We start from the raw sequence: 22,903 nt of genomic DNA on the forward strand, positions 1-22,903 counted from the left end.
TATGCAGGATGTAATCACAACAGCAATTCATTCTGCTGCCTCAATACGGTGGGACTTCAGCTGCAAAACACCCTGGCACAGATATGCCTAGATTCAGACATCAGACTAAAATTTTACAATCAATTGTAACTAATTCATACTTCTACATTACCAGCAGGCAAACCACTCACTACTTAAGATGAATTAAAGATTTCTGTATTGGACACAGTTTTTAATATGAAATTAAAAGACTACCGGTTACACACACATGTTGACCACTCTTAAAGATGATACATTATCACACACACTTCTCACATACCAAGGGACTTAGCAATACTACATATTAAAATGGCATTGAGAAGAGAGACACAAACAGAGACACAGTTGGTTCCAAGGCTTGAGAGGAGAAAGAAAGTATAAGTTAAGCAAAAACCCCAACCATAAAAGCACAGAGTCCAAGCAAAATGTCTCACAGTTATTTTGCAAATATCTAAAACTATATGGCCATGGAAAACAGGCTCATACTCACTGCAAAACATTTTTAGAGGAGGTGAAGAAGAAAATATGTGTACATCATATGCAGAAATTTTCTGAAAAGCCCTCTTTGGTATATGTGGATTAAATATTAAGTAAACCAGATTAAGAAAAAAGTCCAGGTTTACAGCCACACAGTACTGAAATAGAAATCAAACACACAATAAAGACGGTATAATACACTCACACATTTACGACATGTTACTTATAATGGTATCTGTGGAAATAAATTACTCATGTAAACGTTTGATTTTCCTTTATTACTCACATGCTATTGCTTCTATGCAATTAATTAACATTCTAGCTACAGTTTCATGCTTGCACGTCTCAAGTATAAAAATAAGACACTCAGCAATACCATACAGCTCAGCCTTCTTACTGTTTCATTTTCAAATCAATATGGGTGGCCTCAATAATACTGCTCTCTAATTACTAGCAATGCTTCTTTTATGATAGATAACAAAGGAAGGCTGAGTAGGCACTCAGGCTATGGAAGATGTGAACGTGTTGAAATTGTCTTCCGCAGGACATTCATGCTTCTTAAATGAGCTGCTATGGAAGATTCAATACGTGTGTGTAAGGAAATAGTCTCCTACCTGTGAAGGTTGGTTATACTTTGGTCTGGTCTCCGGAAATGAAGTTTTATCCTTTGACTCTCTACTTTGATCATCATTTGTTTCACCTGGCAAAGTAAAAAAATACCTATTAAAATTATAAACATTGAGAAGTGATCTGTAAAACCTGGGAATAAATCTCTGTCAGTTAGTTAAAGGGACAAATTCAGAGGGGAAGAAAAGAAAGAAAAAAAGGACTCCTATTCTTGCACACTTCATGACAATTAAGTTCTAATCCTGTCAAAGTATCAAACCAAAGAGACAGCAGTATGAGTGTCTGGTGTGAAGGCGATACCAGGTGCACACGGGCGCAGCCCAAAGGAGATGGGGAATCAGTTCATCTTTAATTCCATTCCACAATGCTGTGAAAAACAAAAATGTAAGCTTCTATTAGACAATGAGCTATGTAACACTCATGAGAGTATATTATTTCAAACTATTACTTTACATTTGTAATGAAGAGGCCCGCAAAGAAAAATTATTAGAGGTCTTGTAAACGCACTCTTCAACGAAAGACTGCAAAAGCTTGGGGAGGCGTGAAAATGGTTAACAGATATAGGAACAGGACAATAAGACATATTTTTGGTGTGTTTGCTGTGGATGAGAGTGCAAATAACTGTAAACTGCACCAAATTTAAGCTAGATCAGTTTCTCCAGGAGTTAAGCTACTTAAGCACTTGAAAGACTTAAGGAAATGGTCTCTTTAAAGAGGGGTCCATCACCAATAGATTTCAGAGAAGTTGAAGAAACATCTGTTGATGAATGGTTTCAGTCCAGCCAACACAAGGAAGATGAATGACCTTTTGTATTCCCTTCTAGTCTTACATTCCATGAAGGATGCAGCAGGCAAGACTCTACAGGATACCCCTCCCTATAATCAGGATTTGTCAAGGGAAATTACACTGCCTGCACAGAGACTTCTGAAGATGCAAGTAGACTGCAGTGAGCTGGATAAAGACTTCTCAAGTGTGTAAGGGAAGAGCTGCACAGCCTGTCAGTAGCAAAGGGGCAGCTAACTGAAATCACTGAGATGACTCATATTGGGTAAAGTCGGGTATATGCGTAAACATACTGAAAGAGAGCTACTTGGGAGACTTAAGAAATACAGGAACCAACTTTTACTCCTTGTCTTTACATACCATTCCTGAGAAAGCACACAGAAGTTTTTACATGAAAAAAAAGACCAAATTCATGTGTGTTAATGCTATTCAGAATATATTTTTCCCCCTATGATTAATTTTCCTTAAGATGAAAGAAATCTTTGCTTGAAATCAAGACCAAAAGGTCAAAAACGTAAAAGTGTTCACAGGAAAGGAAAAATAAGAACAGTTCATTTGGAGAGAAATTAATTTTTTTGACTTAAAATCCAAATTCGAACTCCCAGAGGTCATAAGTTCTTAAGCAGGCCAAAATGTAGCAATATCAATAGTGTTTCACAACCCAAATTGCCTTTGTAAACTGAACTTTAATGCAGAGCTCTTCTTCCCTTAAAAAAAAAAAATAAAAGACAAATGGGGAAACTTCAGTACCTTGCCAAATTTTCAGGCATACGGTCCTGCAGGGAAATGCTATGAATCTTTGCACAGACTTACAGACTGTTATTATTTGAGTTAATGGAGTTAAAACAGTTACAGGGAGCTGTACACCAAGCTTCCCAAGATGTCCACTAGGAAAGAATAGTTTTCCAATGGAATCGGTACTTCTGGTGTTCTCCTTTCACTGCTTCCTATCTCAAATACACAAACAGATTAGCCATACTTGTTTCTACGAGCCCAAACAATGAATTAGCTCTCACATAACTCCCCAGCTCCACATTTCCCAACCTTAGCAAGCTTGTCATAGCTGATCCATCTTGTTTAGCCACACTAAATTTTTTTTGTCTTTGTTCAGCTTGCCTTTGTTTCCCATTGAACTCGATTCTAATTTCTTCACTTAACTGGAAGTCATAGTTTCTCTTCCCTCTTCAGACTCAGCCTCTCAAATGCTTCCCTCTGATCTGGCTTTTCCTCCTCTCCATTGCCACCCTGCAATCTCTTCTTCTTATCTACCTACATGTTAGGAAGGTGGATGAAGGTAAACACCAAACAGACAGACATCTCAAGGACAGAATGGACCTTCAGGAGCAGGAACTAATGTACACATTCTGGCTAATAGTTTTTGACTGGGGAGAAAAAACAAACAACCAAACCACCTTTTCCTCTCAAACACCCTGGAAAAAAACTCAATCCCAAACAATTCCCCTGATGCAATCCTAATGTAAATAGGTATATAATTACAATTTTCCCAAACTAAGTAACTGAAATCTGGCTCTGAAAAAAATCACAAACACCTGGCCTTAGAATATAGGGCTACCAAATACCCACCACCACTTCCCCAAAAACTTCCATCATAACTGAACTGCAAATATGTTCACAGATGAGGCCAGAGGGACCACTGTAATCATGTAGCCTAATCTCCTGTATAAATATAGGCCATAAGATTTCTTGAATTAATTTGTTTGAACTAGAGCAATTTTAAAGCTATACTTTAATTAAGAGATAACAGACAAAATGATTTGTTTTACAAAACAATTAGATCCTGACTCATACATCTCTTGGTTTAAAAGCATTATGGAGAGTTTTAGTCATAAAACTCCTATTAAAATAAAATCTAAGACATATATCTAAAAATGTGATATACTATTTAGAGACCGTAAGAATTAGAAATGAAGGGTACTCCATGCAGTGTAATATGGTCCAAGATTATCAGAACATTACTAAGAAAATTTATCACAAAAAAAAAAAAATCATGCTCATTGCTGTAAAATATTCTCTTACTTACAAATGGAAAAATATTTTCAAGTTTGAAAAGACAGTAGTAGACATATTTATTCTGCTGTCCAGATAAGCCCATATTTCAATTCCTCAACCTTGGGAGCATTTTTTAAGTTATAGTAAGACTTTTCCAGGCCCACACGGATGGTGCTGCACTCAAAGTTCAGAGACATGGCTCTCCTTCCACTGAGCCGGTGCTGGGCTTGCACCAACATTCTGCGAGTTCCACTGGAATCTTCTTTTTCCAAGAACTGCAGCCAGGTTTTGAACAGGAAAGAAATACTCAGTCCAGTCTTCAGTACGTACTATATACATTTCCCCTTCAGACCTCAAAATTGTTGGTTTCTTCAGAAATCTGCATTCAGCTGTTTACATGGACCTCAGCGAACTCTCATACAGAAAGCACAAGTTTGGCTTCTACTCAGCAAGGAAGTGAGGTTTCTATTTATACTCTTCCCTCTTCCAGCATTTTGTTATCCTTAAGCTCCATAGTCTGTTGATTAACAGACAGCATTTAAAAGTCTATTGGACTCAGTTAAAAAAATTAAAACCAATTGTAAATATATTTTAGTCTTCTGTAACTTCGACTGCCATTTGTCCTGGTCTGTGCAAGAACTCCGTGAGACAATGGAACATATGCAACATTGCAAGCAGCAACTAGCTACCAAATACATGGATTTTCAAATGTCACCTTCAGCTTCAAAAGGAAGGCAGCTATTTTCAGTTGCTTAACACTGTGTTGCCCATCAGTACCTTCTTTATCCTGCACAGAAAGGCAACAAAAAGAATATTCTGGCTTCTAGCTAGAAGCACAAATGCAAAAAGTTTTAAGAGAGGATTAGTAGAATCTGAGAAGAGCACAGTGATTCTGTGGAAGCATCAAGGTTTTATTGCAGTTTCTTGCCTCTCTTTCTTACTCATAAATCTTCCTCTCTCTCCTTGAGATAAGAGAGAAAGACAGGCCAGACATACCAATTTTAACTTACCCTGCTCCAGAATAAACTAACACAACTTCAGGCTTCAGTCCATCGATAGAGGCAGCACTTTCAATCCACGGAGGTATTTAAGGAGTATTGTAATTTCCTCTCCTCTATGAATGTCTGAGTCTCAGGGGTTCCTACAATTGCACTTCTTTGTAAAGGGGTTTGATAGTATCACTTTTCCGAGTCCTGTTCCCCTACTCCTCTCTCAGCCTCATTTAAATAGCCCCAGCTCCTTCAGCAGGGATAAAATGTGCTTCTTCTGCTCAGTCTCTCCCCTGCCCTGCTTGTTTATCCAGTACCCACTGCTAGGGTCTCACAGCTCCCATTTACTTCCAGCACCAGTGCAAGCTTATCTCACCCTCCTTCCTTTCAAGAAGAGCCCATAGCTACACTTAGTGCCAAAGAGTGCCAAGCTGTCAATCCAAATTATCAGTCAGATATGTTTACTAGCCAGTTCCTACCTTATTAGTGAGCTGAGGACTGCAGCAGGGTGGTACCAGGGAACACTGATGGCAGCACTCAGAACACAAAATTGCGCTGGTTTTATGGGATCAAGACAATTAACATATGACAGAAGGCAGAACTGTAGAATTCTTTGCTAATGAGCATAGAAACACAAATGGTTTGGGTTGGAAAGGATCTTTAAGTATTGTACACAATTATAGCAAAATATATTAAGCTATAAGCAATTTGAAAGTTCTAGGTGGTGCTTAACAGACCACTCAATGATCCATCTGAATCAAATAAGGCACTAGCTAGTTGTTGTCCTCTTCAGTGGCAGAGATGAGAAACTCATGGATAGGTGGTTCTTTTTTCTTAAAAGTAGGGGCTACCATTCTGTCTAGCATTAGTGCTACAAACCCTACGCACTAACCCTCCTCAGCTTCCACGTGCACATGGCCAAGACATAGTAGCCTTAGAAGAATATGCATAGTTGGCAAAACAATGAAGTCATCCCAGTTTCAGATCACCTCATCCTAGTTTCATTTTAAAGCTTTTTGTATCAACAGCAGTTTCATTTCAACAAGCTAATAATAGCCCTTAAAAATCCAATATATCAGCAAAAAGATCATCCACAGCTGCAATTTTCAGCAAAACAAGATTTTAAGAGTTTATGCTGCATAAGTGTGAATGAGAAGGAAGTCTGTGTAAGCTCATACTAAGGCAGAGGTCTGTGTTAGCCTAAGAAGGCACACAGTTAAGTTTTTGGCAGCCTTATACTGAGTTTCAATAGTGTTTTATAGACACATATAGTGTCTTTAAGGGTTTCCTACAAACAAAGTTTTGATGGGGAGCAGAACTTACCCATATCTTCTCTAATTATCCTGACAAACCATGAGACAAACCTATATGAACCCTACAGAGTGAGAACCACAAAAGACTGACTTTTTCATATTGTAAATGAGAAAGGGAAAGCTGTAACAAGGTACACATTAGCCTGAATATTTTCACATTTACAGACATGAAGCAACAAGGTTCAGTCCTTTCCCAAATAAGAGGAATAGCAAATCCAACTACAGCACATCCGCTGAAGATTATGGGAGTGGCACTCCAATCTGCCACCCACTTTCGTTTCGGTATCCCATCCTGTTGCAGGTGATCTTAATGTAGAGTCTACATTTTCCTAAACAATTCTGTCAGGGTCTTCTCAACTCACATCACATTATCAAGATCACAGCAAATGGCAATGGAAAAACAATATGAGAACATTAGAGGCTCCTGTAGAGTTTCAGTATCCCAGATTGCATAGTTATAAGTTTGCAAAAAGCTTTTTATTTCTTTGTTTATTTGTATTTCCAACTTCTTAGAAGTTTGACTTCTTTCAAAGGTTTCCTGCATCCTAAACCAAGGGACCCTTAAAGTTCAATCCAGCTCCATCTCTAATCACTTCACTGAGGCTAAATCATTCCAACTCCCCTGCTTTCCATTTATAAGCGTTTTTTCAGAAAGCTGATGAATCAAAAGCCAGTTTCATAAGCAAAATTCTGGCTGGAAGCAATAACTGGAGGTCACAATTAGTCCAAACTCTAGCTCAGTGCAGGGCTAACTTTGTCATGAAACTGTGTTCCTTGAGGGCTTGTCCAACAGAATTCTGAATCTCCAAAGATGAAGATTCCACCACCTCTCTCATCTCTCAGTTCTATCTATCCCTCCGCTACTTGCTACCTCCAGGTCCACAGTTACATTCAAAGAAAACTCTAGAATTCATTAATACATGAGCCAGGATCCCCTACGACAAAATGTTACTCTAGTTTGGTTTTAACTTACAATACTTCAATGTCAAACATAAAGAAATTCTGAGAATCAATCTCATTCCGATTTACTGGTGTGATGCATCCATGGAAGTACTTTCTCCTCCACTGTACACGCATACCAGCCTTTCTAAGTAGTCCACAAAAACACCGACCCCCCCTCACCACAGCATATCTTTCAGTAGATCCCACTTTTTCAATTTGCTATTTGGAAATGCCGTTCTAGAGTTCATTACCCTAGATGCTGCTGCACCTTCCTTATCTAGGTTTGCTATTGGAATAAGCACATGATATGACTTATCAGATATATCATCCCTAGTACTGAAGCAACTAACACAGTACAGATCCAAGTAAGGGCTTACGACATGTTCAATCATTTTATAAGAAAGAAGTTGAAAACAAAAGCTACACGAGAGAAGTGTATGTCCTCTAAGTCTTCTGAACCGACAATCGTACTCATCTGGGGGTGTGTGCCCATGCCTCAGGGAGAACTTCAAAACTATTCACTACTCTTCTTTTGTTCAGCTGATACTGTACTGTGGATAAGCATCCAACATATCTGTTATATGACAGTATTTATCATGAACATTGTACTTAAAATAAATCTACAAAACTGCCTGGAAGGCACAGATTACATGCCATCGTCCAGCCTCTACACTACTGCATTAAGTAGCAGTTCTTGACATTCCTGGAGAAACTTTAAAGCTCCCTGTCATTCACTTAATCTGTCAGTTAAGCCCCTCCTCTTCATATCAAAGCAAATGCAACTTCCAAACCCAATTGAATCTTACTTTTCTGGGGAATTAAACCATTTTATCTGCCTTTTTGAGAAAGAAAAGTTTTATAAGATCATTACCTCTTTTTTTTTTTGTAGATTCATTGTTTATTTAATAACTGTGTGTTAGCCTATTGTCATGGTCATCTAGACCAGCTCAAGCATCCCATAGGATAAGTACATTGTTTTAAGGATAAGAATGAAACAAGAAGTCCCTTAAATTTTCAGATGTTTGGAGAATTTTACTGTTAATTTATATAACCTCTTTCCTTTCTACTTCACTCTCAAATGTGCTTCCTGTGTAGCAAAAGATGTCTATACTTAGCATAATCTAACTTTGCTATACGGATGGGCTGATATGCAAAAAGCACAAAAGAAGCAGCAGTTTGAAAGCCAGCTTTTCCTCCATGGTTATAGCCTCCTACTAGACTCCTTTTGCTTTTCCAAGGGAGGGAGATAAAGACAGATCTATTTGCCTTTATTTGTTCTGTTCCTCTTGCCTAACTTTGTCTTCTTTAACTTTGATGAGAATATGACAGCCATAATCTTCACAATTCTTCCTGTGTTTTCTTATTTTGCTTGGAAGGATGATAAAAAGTTTAATCTCAAAATAATAAAAGTCTTTACCTCTTCAGTTCCTGATGAGTGGCAAAGAACTTAGGGGAAACATTAGTAACGACAATACACTCAGTTAAAGACAATAGTACGGCTCACACAGAGTACTGCTGGCAAGCAACTTCCCTTAAACACATTTCAGCAGTATCATTTTCTTGTCACTATTTAAACCAACCTACAAACCCATCTCATATTACAGGCTCAGGTGTTGTTCACAAGGTAAATACTTATGATAACACTCAACTTTTCACTCTGAAATTAAGATTATTTCACTATCCCCATTTAACTATGAGATTAGGACTCCTTTCCTCCTGTTTTATTCATGATATGATTCTAAAGGCAATCGTATCCAGAAAGAAAACTCACATTGATGAGGACAGAGATGTTCCTAGGACTTAAAAATCCAGTGTTGTCTGCTCTGCTCTTGGTTACACTGTATAACTTGCATGCCCTAGTCCAGTATGCATTAAAGTTATTTGTCTTCCAAAAACTGAGGTGCTGATAACCTAATAATTTTATATGAAGCTTGCTACAAAAATGCAAACTATGTTAGAAAATAAATAATGCAAATTCAAGCTAGTTCCCTAAGGAATTAGATTTACTTGACCAATCTTCTGTCCCTGATAACGCAGGAAAACATTGTCAAACATGGTTGAAACTCGCATAGAAACAGAAGACATGGAGATGTTTACAGAATATAATCATGTGCACCTGAGTGGTAAAAAGAAGCCAGGAGTAATGCCCCTGCTGAAGAAAAGACCCGTTGCTCTCTATTCTTCTTGGCCTGCTGGGAGGTCAGTTGGCAAATACTGTTGTAGTTGATCACTGGGAAGGAAGTATATATAATATACAATATACAATAAGGCAAGAAAATAGCCAGGGCTACTGTAGCGTGGTAGAAGGACAAGGAGATACTCAAGCAGGTTCTTGAGAAACTGAACTTCATAACTTGTCCTAATCCAGGGAACACTGTGTTTTATTTTATCTTGATAGAAATTCAGGTATATTTAAACAAGAAATAATTATTACATAATGAAGCCTTCACATGTGAGCAGCTGCCCACAACATTCATGTAAGTTATTAAGAACTTTTTGTGTTCCAAAAACTATGAAAGTACCAGAAAGCTAAGTTAATACTTTCTGGGAGAAGAATTAATGCATATGACAGAACATTAATTTAAAGTAATTTTTATGTGACATAATTTTAATAAATCTTCTCCAAAGTAATAATGGTTTCATACTTAGAGCACTGCCACCCTCTCAAGAGGCATGAAAGTCCCCATTCTGAAACAAAGTTAAGCAGAATAAATTAAAACATAAACAACCACACACGAAGTTATATAGGTACACTGATACACAGCTTGTGTCTGTGTGACATACAGCCACCAATGCACCTGATGTAGAAAGTTAAATCACAATATCTAAGCTTCTGTCAGAAGGATCACAAATACTGCAGCTGAAAAACCTTCCCTCCCTACATTTATCTGAAAGTTATTTTCTAGATGGCACCCTGACAATCATATGTCACTGTGACTATATAATGTCAATTCAGAGCAGAAAACATTATGTTACATCCACTGTTGTTTTTTTATTTCTGACACATGCTTGCAGAGTATCTCTGAACACAGCATATTTTGTTTTCCTCTAAAATGAAGTATAAACTCTGTTTTGATTTTGTGTAGTAACAAGTTTATAAATATACCTAAAATTGTTACACAAAAGTTCTAAATATAAAAAAAGGAAAACCTACATCCAAAAGAAATCTCAACAAATTATTTGATAAAAAATATCTCTGCTTCCCTAACTTCTTGAAATACTAACTTTTGGCTTACACTGTTTATTCCACTTTGTTACTACTATCTTCTGATCCACCCTCAATCTTAGGAAAGGGATCTAAAACCAATCAACCAACCCAAACAGGTTAAGAAGTAGACAATCTCCACAAATAAAACATAAGTCCATTTAACCTGTCCTCAGAAATGGCAAAAAACAGCACAGGAGCTAGCCTTCAGATAAGACCTCTCCCATGAATAACCAGCTCTATACAGATGAGTAAAGGACTACATACATTTACTTATTTATTTATTTATTTATTTGAGCGCACAGGTCAATAATGTGGATTAACTAGGATTAACATATTATTTTCCAATTACTTTTTGCTTTAAGATGGTTTAGTACTTCTAGAAACTTTATTTTAAAGCCATCTTTGTAGAAGAACAAACTGGAATTTTTTGTTTACTTTTGACTTGTGTGTAAGCAACATGGAAATGTCCACTTCAACCTATTCTCACTATGATTATAAAGGCAATAAGATAAATAGTATTAAATATTCACAGATTTTTAGTATTTCTAGCTTCAGCACATTAAACTTTTCTAACCATTGCTTGCACCTTCAATTGTATTTTCACATTACACAAATGTAGTACTGCAGATCTGATAGGAAAAAAATTGAAGTATCAATACAAAAAAAGCACTGGCAGAATTCTATAAAGGACTTGAAGAAGTGGGCAGAAGTTACATTGGAAGGGAAAGAAAAGGAGTGAATGAGTATTCTGAAAACAGAAATTTAGTTTACAAAGTCTAAGAAAGCCCCACCATATTAAAATATCTATTTACAAAGATACAAGAGCAATGGATATAAAAGTCCAGCTAATACATTTTTTGCTGCATCTTGCAATGAAATGTCCAAACATTTCTGCGTACACCAAAAAGTGACGTTAACACTGCCCACAAAGCGAAGAAGAAAAAAAAATAATTGTGCAGTACTTGAATAATTTGTTAAAAAAAATTCTGCCAGGACTATATCATAGTCTTATCATGCATGGAGGAAAAGAAGAAAGGTCACAGATGGCTGTAACTTTTATCACCAGCTGTTAATTGTGTGGAACTGTCTGAGGTCTACCATCATTTATGCCAAGTTAAGCCTAGACTGTGTATCAGTCCCACCCCCAAAGTCTTCACAGAAATGGCATTTTCCAGCTGAAAGCAAAACATTTCTATTTGTCAAAAAAACAATAACAAAACACCCACATAGGATCATGCCAGCTTCAAGAGCACAAAGGCAGAGAAGCAGTTTTAGAGAAAAGAACATTTCTTGTTTCCTGAGATGATAACCACCCAACTCCCCAGAGGCTTTGGGGAGCCAGCGAGGTTTCAAACTGCAGCCAGGGCTCCCAGCGAACTCCAGGCTTACGGGCACTCAAGATCCATGGTGACGTGTCAGCTATGTTAACAAGGGCCACCAGACCTTCCAAGAAAAACTTCCTAATGTTCTAAGATGAAAGACCACTCTCTGTCTCAGGTTTTCGAGCTTGCAACATTCAGCAGACAAAACGTACAAAGGTTTTTGATTTCCTCAAAATCCAGCGGGCAGATTGTCCCAGAGATTGAAGGACAATTTTCCCCGGGTTCTGTGGCTCCTTACCCCCTTGCTCAACATCAAGTTCCCAGGCAGGTCTGCCCTACATGTAATTTTTCTGCACAACATTTTCATGCAACAACATGATTAGAATAGGGTAAGTATCCATTTCAAAACACAACACACCAAAACCAACACCCTACAAAAACAAACTGCGCACATCTGGTAACTCCCTTCTGGCTACTATTTGAAGAACTGTCAGTCAACCTGTAGTGTGAACACTATTACCTAAGGGAGAGTTTTCACAACACGGCTGAGTCAGGCAAACAGCTCCATGCTGCCAAAAACAGCAGCCCTGCCTCTCCTCCCAGCCCTGGTGCTCCTACTGTCTCCTTTGCGGTGGCTCCCAAAGCTTCTTGAGGTGTTACGAGCCATGTGAGCTCACTGAACTAGCTGAAAAAGATAAGTACATACTCCCTTTCTTGCTGGGTTAGTTTTCTCTCAGTTTATAGAGCTAAATCAGAGACATTAAAAGAGCCTGCAGAGCTGGCAGAAGGATAATGGAAAGTAACACTGCTTCCAGGAGCAAGAAGCAGGATGACCTGTTCTTCAGGCAGCTAAGTGGCTCAGCTGTCCTGTGGAAATGTACGCAATCACAGCACAGATCTTGCTTTCCGTCATGAAAAAACAGAAGGCAGCATTTTGGATCTAAATGTTGTCTTCACTCCAGACATTACACAAATCGACGTGGAAAGTTTCAAAGGAGTGATAAGACTCACACATGAAAAACACTACAAAATTATTAAACATACAACCCCCCCCCCCGCCAAACCAATTTATTATGTTAAGAAATGCTCTTTTTTTTTTTTTGTAGTTATCAGTAGGCTGTAGGAAAGTAGAGATTTTTTTTTTTCTTCCAAAGTAGTCAACAATGCAACTACTTTTCTGCCTTTTGCTTTATCCTCACAAGAAACTTGCATTCGGTTTTACTTCTCAGCCTCAGGAAATCAGACAAGTGAACACCTACTTCATGAAGCTGAACAGCTGTGTTCAAGGGGGCATCTCATTAGTCTGGATGACAGCTCCTTCAGGACTTCCGTAATCTTGCTTTAAGAATTATGACAGCCAAAATAATTTTTTTCATAAAATCTGAAATCTTACCAGGTCAATGCAATGTAATTTCTTGAGGGTATATTGGTAAAAAAGTAGGTAAATTCATGCAATTTTTATAAATTTGGTTTAAGATGCACCTACTTGAACTCTGACAATGAGGAATTTTGCACAGATGAGACTCGAAACAGTCAAATTCTTTCTGATTTCTAGTCATCCTCCTTTCCACCTCTGTTTTGAACTCAGTACTCAGAGAAAGCACAGAGCAACAATGTCACTCTGCTATCTCCCTATAAAACAAGCCAATGAACCAAGCCATCCCATGCACAAAAGGCTGCATTAACAGATACCTATTCAGCTAGCTGAAAATTGGCAGATGAAATTCCAGGTCACGAAGACCTTAACTCTTGTATCTGATAGGCAGCCGCTATGGTAGATTAATGATTTTCACAAAACAAGAGAGAACTCAGTTTCCATGATGCAGTTACTGCTCTGTGTGTGTCCTACTCGGGGATGTGTCCTACATTCAGAACCTGACATCCTCACATCATGATCTGCCTACAATTACTATGCAGCCTCATGCGCAGAAAAACTAGGGGGGAAATAAATCCAGGGCCACGAATACAAAATGACACTCCTTTCTTCCCCAAAGAACACAGCCTCTGTCGAGAGAGATTTCATCTCTCCTTTGAGAGGAGGTACAGACTGTAGCCTTAGTGCCTAGAGGTCTACACACACAAGGACCACAACAGGGCAGATAATGTACATAGTTGCTATCAGACCAATTCAATACTGCCAAAACGTTTGGGCCCATCTTTCCCCTCTGCTCTGAGCTGTTACTCAGCCCTCTAATCCAGAAGAATTGTTTCAGTTGGCTGACTTAACTCTCACCTTATTAAGCAGATCTGGCTCTCTATCAGGTACCTGAATAGTATTGTGCAATGAGACCCTGAGAGGCAATCAAGCAGCTCACCCAAGGACCTGTTTCCATTCACATCTCCAATTTCCTCAGCACTGTCTTCCCTCTTACCTTACCTTACCTAGTTCCATCACTCAACCTCTTTGAGCCAATCCACTTTACTAGAACAGCACAACACTAACCTAGAGAAACACTCACAGAATTGCAGAAAATTAAATGAAAGAGTGTGGTCTATAGCAGGATGAAGGTACTCATCCCCTCTCAGGAAACCAGAAGATCAGCCCAAATATATATGGAGCTAGCCCAAAACCGGGTAATTTTCTCAACAGCACAACTATTTCTGTGTACAATATGATCAGTTATCTTTAGTTGCTGACCAGATAACGGTCACGTGCGAGACCACACAAGCTGATCTAATTGCTCACCACCACTAAGGAGGGCAATTTCTCTTCTGCTCACTCCAAGGTCCTGCCCTTACACTGACTCTGAAGAACAACAGACTTTCTGCTTATTAACCCTTTTCTTCTGGGAATTGAGCCAATTCACAAAGTCCAGCAAACACCAGAGATGGGGCAAAGTATGATCTTTGCTTTTGGGTGGCAGCAGGCTGATAAAATCACATTATCCCCCTTGCAAAACTGCCACTGGCCAAACCACTCTTGGATGAATATGATCAGACATAGGAGAAGACAGTATATATGATTTTGCCTTTGAGATATCCCACATTACTTAACCTAAAGCCTCTGTGGTTAGAAAAAATTCCTTTGCTTTACTGTCCTGCCCCAAAGGGATTAATTAGGAATGAAGGCCTCAAAACCAACCAGTCTCAAACTTTCTAAGCAACTTGGAGGTTGGAAGACTGTGCCTCTCGTGAATTTTTTAAAATGTAGGTGTGGAAGACAAATGCACAGCATGTTTTGCAGCTAATTTATTGGGAAAGGGGAACAGCTGCAGCAAGTTAGGAGATGAGGCTCCCCATACAGCTATTGCCAACAGGCTTCCCACAAAGGTGATGAGGAGGGACCTATGTTAAATACCTGCCCTGTATGCAGGGAAGAATCTTTCTAAATTGAAAAAGTGACTAAATTGAAAGAATTGCTCCCAAATGAAGACATCTTAAGTAAAAAACTCCTTATCCATGATTTCTGCACCGTTCTCCAGTATGGAGGGCAGACTGAACCTAGGGAGCCATTCTGAAAGGTTGTAATCAGAAGAAAAGCTCTACTACAGTAAGAAGAGTTTCACATATGGGATGTGATCATGCCCTTAAGAGCATTCCAGTGACTGAAGAGATCTGAGGAGGAAGAAAATGCTCAGGTGCAAGCGACATTCCAACTCTGCCCTGGTTACCTGAGGTCAGAGAATCATAGAATGACTAGGTTGGAAGGGACCCACTGGGTCATTGAGTCCAACCATTCCTAACAATTCCTAAACCATATCCTTCAGCACCTCGCCCACCTGTCCCTTAAACACCTCCAGGGAAGGTGACTCAATCACCTCCCTGGGCAGCCTGTTCCAGTGCCCAATAACCCTTCCCGTGAAAATTCTTTTCCTGATGTCAAGTCTGAACCTCCCCTGGTGGAGCTTGAGGCCATTCCCCCTTGTCCTGTCCCCTGTCACTTGAGAGAAGAGGCCAGCTCCCTCCTCTCCACAACCTCCTTTCAGGTACTTGTAGAGAGCAATGAGGTCTACCCTCAGTCTTCTCCAGGCTAAACAACCCCAGCTCTCTCAGCCGCTCTTCGTAAGACCTTGTTCTCCAGCCCCTTCCCCAGCTTTGTTGCTCTTCTCTGGACACGCTCCAGAGCCTCAACATCCTTCTTGTGGTGAGGGGCCCAGAACTGAACACAGTATTCAAGGTGCGGTCTCACCAGTGCCGAGTACAGAGGGAGAATCACCTCCCTGAACCTGCTGGTCACGCCGTTTCTGATACAAGCCAAGATGCCATTGGCCTTCTTGGCCACCTGGGCACACTGCTGGCTCATGTTCAGTCGGCTGTCAACCAACACCCCCAGGTCCTTCTCCCCTAGGCAGCTTTCTAGCCAGATTTCTCCTAGTCTGTAGTACTGCACAGGGTTGTTGTGCCCCTGGCATTTGGCCTTGTTAAACCTCATGCCATTGGCCTCAGCCCAGCGGTCCAGCCTGTTCAGATCCCTTTGCAGAGCCTCCCTACCCTCCAGCAGATCCACGCTTCCACCCAGCTTAGTGTCATCTGCAAACTTGCTAAGGTCCATACGACACTGCAGCCACCTTGCATGTTTTCTTGTAGATATCACTGCAGGTGAAATGATACCTGCAGTGAAGGAATCAGGGGGAAACAGGGTTCTCTGCCCTAATCATGGGGATCCCCAAGACAGAAGCACCAGCGGACAGGAGTCAAAGCTTCACTATACTTCAGTGTGTATGTTGAATGAAGGTGTAATAGAGGGATTCTGAGTTTGTTTCTAAGTTAATAAAAAACATAGTAAAAAGTTACTGACTATAAGTGTGCTCTGAAGCATGATTTCCTTCTCCCCATATGCTTCTTTAATCAATTTACAGTTATACTTGCAATCAAAAATAATGAAAACGCAATACATCTTAGAATTACTGTCTCTTTATTACTGTCCCAGAACTCTAGATTAAAAGCTCAGGACAGACCATAGAAACACTACTGTTGTATTAATACACAATCAAATATTTTCAAAACTTTGTCACAAGAAGTGTCATTTAAGAAAGGGGCTCTCAGCTGCACAGACATACAAATAATGGTTTTCTTTCAGCATCTTATTTCTAATGTGCGGGTGTCAGGTAAGTATATACAGCACTTGAATTTCCAGCAGTACATCAGAGAACAGAGTTAAAAAAACAGCCTGGCCACCTTTTGATCAACCATGTGTGAGCCTAAAACATCCCAGCCCTACTGATACTGTCAGCGTTCTTAGGAGTCCAGCAGGAAAACAGGATTATTTTCTTATCTCAGCCCATATAGCATGATATATTTACCTGTATTAACCTGAGACTAGCCTGTTCTCATCCGAGATCTGCATTACCTACCGTCTTCCCAGCTTGCTTCCCACAAAACTAAGTGTCATTTGTGCTAATCGGTGCTAAGTGAATCAGAAATGAGACAATGGCAGGGATCCAGCTGACTCATTAATACCAGTGTAACGGATTAACCCTTTTACATTTTCTTCCTACACCCCCCCTCAATTAGTTAGCATCAAAGAGGTTTGAGACTGCACACACTGGAAACACAAAAAGGAACAAAGTGTTTGAAAACAAAGGAGAACATCTAGGAGCAACATTATACACTGCCACAAGGACCATAATCTTCATATTACTTTGGTACAGTGTTTTTTCTAAAAGTTCAGCTAAACTTTATGTAAAAGACAGAAAAAGAATGGAACAGCCTGTCTGGAGAGAGGAAAACATTCTGATCTTTATAATTAATTCATAACAAACTTGTCACGTATATGAAGAATGTATAATTCAGCATGAAACACACAACTAGCCACTCCAAGTTCAAAACAGTTATTAACTGTGACTATAAAATTACTACAAAATGTTAGAAATCAACCTTTTCTCTTTTTTTTTAAACATATGGGCAGCACTTTTTGATTTGTGCTGTGAAACAAGATCTTTTTCATTTAGTCAAACACTGCTATTTAGAAAAATCCCTCTAAAACAGTCAAGTCTGAGGGTTTACATTACACGAGATGAAGCACTTATTTTCCCGATACTTACCTGCTTTAAAAAGTTTTTCTACATGTGTAAGTGCCACAACTGCCACCAAAGATTAATGACTCCTCTCAGTGCTTCCAGTAGCCTTCTATTCCATTTGATAAAATACAACCATCTTTATGTCTTACAGTAACTGCATGGATGAATGTGTGACACATACACCTACATTTAGGCAGACAGTGCATTCCAGACAATTTAAGAAGGAGACTTCAACTGTATTTGTAAAAATGTTTTTAGAAAAGTGGGACATTTCTCATTATGCAGCTATATACACACTTCACCAAACCTGGATTATTGCACTGTGTAACTTGAATGCTAATGCTGAAGACTTAAACCCTGTTTTATGCAATGTATGTAAGAACATCTCTATACATAAAATGTTTCATTGTGCAGTAAATTCTTGCCTGTATAAATGCTTCTCATCCTTTTAAAAACTCAGTTACAGTTTAGTGAATGTTCCGCTTTTAAGACATCCATCTAGCATTTATATTTGCTTCACATAGACTGTCTCAATTATACTACAGCTGTCTCACAGGGCATAGCTGGCCATCTCCATCATGAACAACCACCACAGAATCTGAAGTTCTTGATTAAAAAACAAATGTTTTTGTGAGCCAAGCTAAAACTACCGCAGCTGCTCCATTTCACAAACCAAGCGCCATTCAGCTGGGAAGAATGGCACCGACTCTGAATTGTTCTTCCTGAGAATTTTCACAATAAAAACAAACCACACTACTTCCAAATTTTCAAAGACTTTAAAAAGAAAAAAAAAAGGTCTTCACTATTCTGGAAACAAGTGTTTTCTTTTTACACCGAGCTTTTGATTTCTACGTCAGTGTTCCTCTATGCATAAGAAACCAAAACAAAACCCAACCCCTCCCCCATGCACACACGCACCACATGGGTTCCTGTAGATGCTTTTAATGACCGTTTACAGCAAGTCTGCAGTTGTACTAAATAGGAACCGCAATGCTTAACTTTAAATAAACCAACAAACCAAGATACTGCTAATTAGCAGATCACTACTGAAGCTATTAAATATTATATTCCATGACAGGGCAACAAATGTAAAAATAATAAATTAGTAATTATTATTATTGACACACATTAACATAATGATAAAAAATTATCATTTCCTTCACCAAGACAAAACAAAAATCAACACCTGATCACTTGTTTTCCAAGAGTGTACATAATACATAATTTGCATAAATCTCTTGTTTAGTAAAACTCCCAATGCACAACTTTTGTATGTTTTGCCTTATGTTTTTGGGTAACTACAAGAAAATGTAAGTGTTCATAAAAATAAAAATCAAGACACCCAAAAAACCCACACCAACAAAAATGCCAGAATAGGGATATTTTCTACTTGGTTGAAACTGATTTAATTAAATCAATCAGAACCAAACCCATTACCTAGTTTTCCTACAATATGCTACTAACACTTCCTCAGTGGTCAGACTAGCATGCACCCAGGAAACACTGCAGAGCTAAATTAACTTAAAAAGCAGCAAAACGTTAGTCAGATTTGTGCTTTTTTAGTTATTTGGCTACATTAAATTTATTTGATGTCTTAGTCAGAAATAAATTGCATGTAGCTGAAAACACTTTCCATTTTCTTCAAATTAATATATTCAGGAGTTTTCCCTAAGCTAATGTTGACTGATGCAAAAACAAGAACCAACTCTTTCAAGGTGTTTAAATTCACACATTTCCCAGTAATGACAAAAACAGCTGAGCTGCATTAAGGATTTTGCTTTAAAATACTGTCTGTAGCTTCCCTATTACCATTTCATTTATTTTGCCTTTATCCCTATTGTACTTGAGCTAGATTAGGAACTCCTTATTTCCCACACGCCTCAGTACAGTTTTCAGGAGGTTCCACTCCATGATCTTGCTGGGCACAGAGTTGAGACTGACCAGCATGTAGTTCCCCAGGGTCTGCCTTATTTTCCTTTTTAAAAATGGGGGTTACGTTTCCCCTTTTCCAGTTGGTGGGAACTCCACTGGACTGCCACAGCTTCTTAGATATGATGGTGATGGCTTAACAGCTTCATCCACTAGTCTCCTCAGGACCTGTGGATGCATCCCATTAGGTCTCATGGACTTGTGCACCTTCAGGTTTCTTAGATGGTCTCAAACCTGATCTTCACACACCAAAATGCACTATGCATATATAGCAGTCATCGCGTTACTCATTTAGCAGCTCTGAAAGTTTGTACTGTGTATTACAAAGCTATAAACTACCTTTTCCGAAATCCAAACTACTTAACATTGACAGGGATTCTGCGACAGTATAAGGCACAACCTGCAAAGTCTAGATCAAAAATAAGATCAGAATCAGAAATAAGCAGACCTCACCATATTTTGAGGGACAAAAGGGAGTGTTTGGATTTATTTCTGACTTTGATAACATACACTGGCAGTAACTGATTCACTGGATACTATCATAACCTTTGTTAAGAAGTAAATTTTGATGAATGTTTCAAACAAGCTGAATACGCTGTCATTTACCAGGAAAAGCAGTAAAATCCTATGCATTTCCCTCCCACTTAGAATTACTATATTTTAAGGTTGAGTTCTTACTCAAATAATCCAGGATTAAAACCATTTAAATCACATGAACCCTTTGTTCTCAATCATCTGCACTGCCATTAATTTGAAAGCAACAGTGCTGATATCAGTATTTCAAAGAGTATAATACCACCAGTCAAAAGCTACACCGTGTTTTCCATTACAAAAAAACTTTCTAAAAGTCCTTTTTCAGTGTGGACAACTGAAAGAAAGAGATAATTTTAAGAGGCAATAACTTTAGTACTACTGCACTAATATTATCAATAAAGAGATACATATGGCAAAGCAACACCACTTTCTTCTTACTGCAAAGGACCAGCTTCTTTATTGCATAATGTTTATTCTCTCTTTCCCTTATTATTGATCTCCTACCAGCGATAGCAACATTCAGGATATGGGGGAGCAACTTATAAATCAGGGCTATGTAGAAAGTTAAGATGTGTTTTATACTTTTTTTTTTTTTTTAATAACGATAAGGTGATAGAGGGTTGGTTTTTTGTCTTCCACAAAGCATTTACTGCCAAAAATTAGTTCTGAAAAGGTAAGTAAGTCTAGAAATAGGCACTGTGTGTGGCAAGCTAAAGAGCTGGAAGACAAGACTCTTGAACTCAAGTGAGTTCAAGGCTGAACTCACTGACATACAGAGCAATACAGGAAAGCAAAAGCACAGTGCCTTTGTAATACAGCTTGCATGCAAAGACTATGGTCTATGTTATGCGAGTCACCATCCTGAACTGGTTTCCACTTTCAAATTTCACAAAGATACTCATCACCCAGTTTGCACAGTGACCTCTTTTCTCCAGCATTAGATTGGTGGCCAAGTGGCTTCTGCATGCTTTTGTTCATACTTCTCACTATATTTGTAGCATTTCAGAGAACTGGCAAAAGCTAATTTTATAACAGGCACATTTTAGAGGTTAGAGAAGTAAAGTAACTGGTACATAGAATCAGCAAAGTACTGCCTGCAAGCTCCCATTTAACTAATAAAACATTTGTTCAGTGATGAGTTTACATTTTAAGTCTCTTCAGTCTAATGAAGGAATGCAAACATGGAACTACTAGATTTGAAAAGGCTAAAAGTTTTAAAATAATAATCCTATATTTACGATACAGCTGCAAAATGTAAAGTATTGATGCTTGGGCCCATGCAAAAGCTAAGGCAAATGGGAATCAGCATTTGGGAAGACCGTGTTCCTTTGGACTAAGAGATACAGCTTAAATCAGCTTCTCTTGATGGCAATATTTGCCTTTGAAGGCTATTTTTAGTAGAACAAAAAAGCTACCCCTTTGTTGAATACCTTCTGTCTTCTTTTGCTCTTAATTAAGCTCTCTATGCATTTTTATCTCCCAGTTATGCTACCTCCTTTTTCTAAGCACTTCCCATCTTTGCTCAAATATTTGTTCAACAGTAGCAGAACGTCTTTGCATTTTTACTGCAACTCAAAATACACGACTTCTGAACAGTATCCCAGGCTGATTTTATTTACCTGAAGCAACACGATTCTCTTTCGTATAAATTATGTACCATGCAGTCATTCCTAGCCTATAGTTTGAAGACAGCTAAGCCTAGATAAGACCTCACTAAAGGAGCTGGTCCGCCTCTGCTGTTCATCTGACACTTTGGCAAGACAGTTAGTTATTAAGCAGGCAGGAAATCCCAGAGTGTCTGTGTGTGTCTGTGTGAGAATTGTTTTTCACCAACTTAGTGAAATGAATCAAATGACCATGAAATCAGACAAGTGGCTAGACTGACTTAAGTGCAGGAGAGAAAGAAGCCAGCCCCTCTTGGTGACAAGTGAACTGTTCAACAAACTCTTCAGTCCTATCTGCACCTTATTTGGAAGCCTTATGTAGAAGCCTCATGCGCAAATCCCCACAAGATTATTCTCCCGTTATTCATAAATTAACTCTCCTCTTTATTTCAAACAGAAGGATTTTATAAGAATGGCACTTGAAGCTAGTACTAGGCTGTGCTTGAAAAAGGAGGTACATGTGAACACTTACAGACATTTATTGCAAACCAACTAAAAATCAACAGATCACTGAGCTCTAAGATTTCCTCACTTGTCGCACATAATGCAACACTATTTGTTGCACAGTTATAAATGCAAAAGTATCAACCAAAAAGCACCATGTCTTTGGCACTGGAAGAGCTGGGTATTTCCAGAGGCACATATGAAGGACTGTTTTCACATTCTTCCTCTTGCTTTCAAATTATCCCCAAGTAGAATGTTTCTTTACAATTCTTTGCAGTAGAAGCTGCTGAGATTTTAAAGTTCCAGAGGTAGGGCGGTATCCCTATAGAGAAAAAAGACTATTAGAGCTCTACCTGAACTGAAGTTGTGGAATTTCAAAAAAATAAAAAAATCACTTTATGCATGTCCAATAGAATACAAATTAATTTTTTAAACTGCAGCCTGCAATTTAGTATGAAGTGTCACATTGTACGTACCCTAAATTTCATTTGTATTTGACTCCATAATTCTTCAAGATATAAGTACATTTTCAGCCTCTTATTAACAAGTGATTTGGGGCATTCACAATTTCCAAGATGTTGCCACTATTCCTCAGCATTAATTACAGTACTTCAACAGTGGACAAATGTCTTAAAACACTGCAGAACAAAAAAAAACCAGTTGTAAGCATGCAAACCAAAGG

The 22,903-nt window shown here is 38.7% G+C and overlaps 1 protein-coding gene across 2 annotated transcripts in view; it reads right to left on the bottom strand.

Annotated features, from left to right (window-relative positions):
• Nucleotides 1–22,903, bottom strand: part of UMAD1 (UBAP1-MVB12-associated (UMA) domain containing 1) — an 81,156-nt gene that overhangs the window by 18,475 nt on the left and 39,778 nt on the right. For both annotated transcript variants that reach the window (XM_054057775.1, XM_054057773.1), the window contains one exon: nucleotides 1,110–1,195. In XM_054057775.1, the coding sequence (XP_053913750.1) occupies nucleotides 1,110–1,195 (86 nt within the window). The remainder of the gene's footprint in view (nucleotides 1–1,109; nucleotides 1,196–22,903) is intronic.

This window comes from Cuculus canorus, chromosome 2 (assembly GCF_017976375.1).
Source record: "Cuculus canorus isolate bCucCan1 chromosome 2, bCucCan1.pri, whole genome shotgun sequence".
Lineage (NCBI taxonomy): Eukaryota > Metazoa > Chordata > Aves > Cuculiformes > Cuculidae > Cuculus > Cuculus canorus.